This window comes from Clarias gariepinus, chromosome 4 (assembly GCF_024256425.1).
Source record: "Clarias gariepinus isolate MV-2021 ecotype Netherlands chromosome 4, CGAR_prim_01v2, whole genome shotgun sequence".
NCBI lineage: Eukaryota > Metazoa > Chordata > Actinopteri > Siluriformes > Clariidae > Clarias > Clarias gariepinus.
The window spans coordinates 5,330,594-5,335,255 of NC_071103.1; the positions used below are offsets into that span (position 1 = coordinate 5,330,594).

General features: G+C 37.3%; 1 protein-coding gene across 1 annotated transcript; it reads left to right on the plus strand.

Moving 5' to 3' along the window:
* Positions 1–2,939: 2,939 nt before the first annotated feature.
* LOC128520340 (CX3C chemokine receptor 1-like) lies at positions 2,940–4,195 on the plus strand. Its single transcript, XM_053494537.1, has one exon. It carries the CDS (start codon positions 3,033–3,035, stop codon positions 3,945–3,947), a length of 915 nt encoding a protein of 304 aa, XP_053350512.1. The 5' UTR covers positions 2,940–3,032; the 3' UTR covers positions 3,948–4,195.
* Positions 4,196–4,662: the final 467 nt, after the last annotated feature.

The following is a 4,662-nucleotide window of genomic DNA, read 5'->3' on the forward strand; positions in this document are numbered from 1 at the left end:
AGTAGATCAGCTTGCACATTTCCTTTGGCTCTTATTATATAATCATGTTTTTGCACATACAACTTTAGTAACAACCATTACCTAAACAGGCTTAACATGTAACCCAGTAACCAGTGTGTAACCAGTGCTTTGTTTTATCATTAGTACGTGTCAGTGTAAGACAATGGCTTACTCATTTACCTAGGTTATGTGCCCTGCAATGGATGGGCACCCTGTCCAGTGTGTACCCCGCCTTGTGCCCCAAGTCTCCTTGGATAGGCTCCAGGCCCCCTGTGACCCTGTATACAGGATAAAATGGTATAGACATGCTGATATCATCCTATAACACCATCACAATGTTATGTGAATACACGGGAAGGCTATTAAAATAATTCAGTTTGCACTGACACTAGCTTTGTTTTACGTACTGTTCCTGTAAACTTGCAGTTAAGACAGCATGTACAGTGGGGGAAATAAGTATTTGATCCCCTACAGATTTTTTAATATTGCCCTCTTACAAAGAAATGAAGGGTCTATACTTTTTTTTCATAGGTTTATGGTAAAGGATTGAAACAGAATATCAACCAAAAATCCAGAAAAGGCACATGATTCAAATGTTATGAATTAAGTTGCATTGAAATGAGGGAAATTTGTAGACTGGTTATGTGCTCTTGTGGTACACATATCAATTTAAGAAGGTGCTCCTAACAGATTTCAACTCATGGACTAAGAATAATCATGAGAAAAATGAGGGACCAGCCCAGGATTACATGGGAGGAGCTTGTGAATGATCTCAAGGCAGTTGGGAGCACGGTCACCAAACAAACCATTAGTAACACAATACGCCTGCATGGACCAAAATCCTTCAGTGCAGAAAGGCTTCCCGTCCTCAAGAAGATGCATGTACAGACTCATCTGAGGTTTGCCAATGAACAGAGAAATATTGCGATAAACTGCTGTGGTCAGATGAGACCATAATTGAGCTCTTTGTTATCATCTCAACTATGATGACAAAGTCTATGTCAACCTGACTATGACACTAAGAACACCACAGTCCCTACAGTCAAGCATAGAGGTGGAAACGCTTAGGGGCTGTTTCTCTGCTAAAGGTACAGATTGCTTTTGCTGCACTGAGGGACCAATGGATGAGGCCATGTGTTGTAAAATTTGGGATGAGAACCTCCTGAAGATGGGTTGTGGATGGGTCTTCCAGCATGAAAATTACCCCAAACATACTGCCAAGGCAACTAAGGAGTGGCTCAAGAACAAGCACATTAAGGTCATGGAGTGGTCTAGCCAGTTTTTTAGACCAATAGAAAATTCACGGAGAGAGCTGTAACTTCGAGTTGCCAAGTAACAGGCAAGAAACCTTAAACATCTAGAGAAAATATATAAGGAATAGTGGATCAAAATGCATCCCAAGATGTGTGCAAATCTGGTAAACAACTACAAGAAAGGTCTTCACACTGTGCTTTCCAGCAAGGGTTTCTCTATCAAGTACTAAGTCATGTTTTGCTTGGGGATCAAATACTTATTTCCTTCATTAAAATGCACCTTAATTTATAACATTTGTATCATGTGCTTTTTCTGTATTTTTGGTTGATAATCTGTCTCAATCCTTTACCAAAAACCTATAATAAAAATTATAGACCCTTAATTTCTTTGTAAGTGAGCAAACCTAGAAAATCTTTAGGGGATCAAATACTTATTCCCCCACTGTAGGTAAAATATCATAGTGGTGTCGGAAAACGCAGTGCCACTTCACAAAACCAAGTATCCAAGGGACAATCCTGAGCTCTGGGTATTGTCTGTGTAACGTTTTTCATGCTCTACAACTGTTTACATACACTGTAACAGTTGTAGAGCATGTTATAACATTAACAATTAGTATATATCAAGAGAGAGATCATGGGAATTCAAGGCTCACCCATGTTTGTAAGGTACAAAAGGTCAGCCTGTCTGGCCTGTTTCTACAAAAAGCCAGTGTGTAGCAGTTGACAAAAAAGAAAGAAAGAAAGAAAGAAAGAAAGAAAGAAGAGACACTATCCCATGAGAACTTCTCTGCTCCAAGTTGATTTCAGGTACCTACTAATATTACAGTATATGCTGCCATTTCAATATTCCCACCCCAGTTTAATTAATATTACAATTTAAAAATAAAATATTCTTGGTACAGTCCTTGTTTGTGGAGGTGTTATGATTTGCATGTTTTTCTTTCCACACATATTTTTTCGTCAGCAGGAGAAAGCTCCACCTCCAAAATTAAAGCTAAGCATTGTGTCAGTGCACGCATATACAAAGTCTATTTCACAATCATTCTTGGACTGTTGAATGATGGCAACGGTTTTCCCCAACATAACAAGTAGGTACTTGTTTTTCCTTTGAAATTTTTGTAAAATCTCAGGAACACTATGAAAACTGAAAAATTTATTACTGTGTCTTTGTCAACAGACCTGTTGACTACATATTTACTAAATAATGTTTTCAAAATGCACGCAATCATTTTTTTTTAGCACATCAGGAAATAGCAAACTATGTGCCTTAACAGACTATGAGTCATGAGTGAACATCATCAGTGTTAGAATGACAATAGTTAGGTATGTTTCTTAAAGTTTATTTAACATATCTTTAAATATATCAAACGTAACAATCTGCATATCATATTGTATTTGATGTGCTGGGAAACTAAAAATATAAATTCTTCCTACATTACCTGTTTTTCATTACAATTTTAATTATGCTGTGTTGTTTAAAAACAACACACATCCTTTAAACACACACTTTAGGCCAATCAAACCAATGTATTCATGAATATACTGTTTATTGCCCTATTGTACATTTTTATAGCTGTGGACTATGCTCAGTACTTTTGTATATAAATGTTATTAGCTTATTCTTTAGTGAGGTATCATAACAAAGCTGACATTGTTTTTTCTTAAACAGATGAATACCCTGACTATGATAACTTAAATAAGGATGATCACAAATACCAGGCCTGCAACAACAGCGATGTAAGGTCATTCAGCCAAGTTTTCCTCCCCACACTCTACAGCATGGTCTTCTTTGTGGGATTCATTGGCAACGGCTTGGTGGTGTGTGTCCTGGTCAGGTACCACAAAATATCCAACATGTCAGACCTGTGCATCTTAAACCTCGCTCTTTCAGACCTCCTCTTCCTGAGCTCATTGCCTTTCTGGGCTCACTATGCCGCCATATCTGAGTGGACCTTTGGAAACTTCACTTGCCAAGCAGTGACTGCGCTCTACATGCTGGGATTCTATGGAAGTATCTTTTTTATGATTCTCATGACTGTGGACCGCTATGCTGTCATCGTCCACACCTATACCTGTCTCTCCTTTAGGCACCGATCTGTCAGAGCTAGTATAGCCCTGTTTTTTTTTATATGGGCACTCAGCTTGGGAGCTTCTGTACCAACCATCATTTCATCCAAAGTAAAGAATAACTCAATGAATGCATCTATCTGCACTAAGGAGTATCCAGAAGGGACACCGTGGAAACCATTCTTTTACATTGAGCTAAACATCTTTGGCTTTATTATTCCCCTCTCAGTGATGGTGTTCTGCTACTCCCGTATTATCCCAGTCTTATTGAGCATAAAATCTCAGAAGAAATATAGAGTTGTCAGACTCATGTTGGTCTTGGTTATTGTTTTCTTCCTTTTCTGGACGCCCTACAACATTGTCATCTTCCTGAAGTTCCTGCAACTCTTGGGGTACATGCAAAGCTGTGAGTGGTATCAAGACCTGAGCATGGCTATGAATTGGGTGGAAACCATAGCCTTTAGTCACTGCTGCCTCAACCCCATCATTTATGCCTTTGTGGGGCAGAGATTTAGGAAATTATTTCGTAAGATCCTGGGTGAGTGGTTTCCTACTTGCTGTGGTCATTGCACAAATTTTGTCAGTAAGGTTTCAGAGAGGAGGACCACTATGTCCTCATGCATCTGAGTAATTTTCACTACAAAACTTGGATAGCCAAATATGCAGCATTTGAAAAGAGGATGAATTAAGCATGTATTTATGTGTGTGTTTGTGTGTATGTACATGTATGTGTGTGTACACTGCGATGGATTGGCATCCTGTCCAGGGTGTACCTCGTATTGTGCCTAAGCCGTATAGAAAATGAATGAATGGATAAATTTATTAGTTCTTAAATTTTTATTTTTAATTTTTTTTAACCTACTTTATTAGATATTTAGTTCAGATGAAGGGAGATTTCTAGGTTTCTGTGTTTCAAATTTTGAGATGTTAAATGTTTTCTATTATGTGCACAATATATCACATTATATACATGTTTATAACTTCATTTGCAAACTTGTGTATATAAACAGTTAAAAATGTGATAAATGTTATAAAAACCTTTGCTCATTTTAGCAAATTATAATTCTCTGACACACAAGGTTGTCTATACCAAAACATTTTACTTGAAAACTGATGTATAGAAGAATTTTCCACATTTTGAGCAAGCTTATCATGTAGTCTTCAGATTTTTAAACAAAACATGGCGCGACCTGACGAGCCAATCTCATCGCTTCTTTTTTTTTTTTTATTAATTTAACAATTGTCATACATAAACATATAAAAAATGAATTAAATGTATATTACTATTATAGATCAAATGAAAAGAAAAATGAAAAACTCCCCACCCACCTTGAACATACAC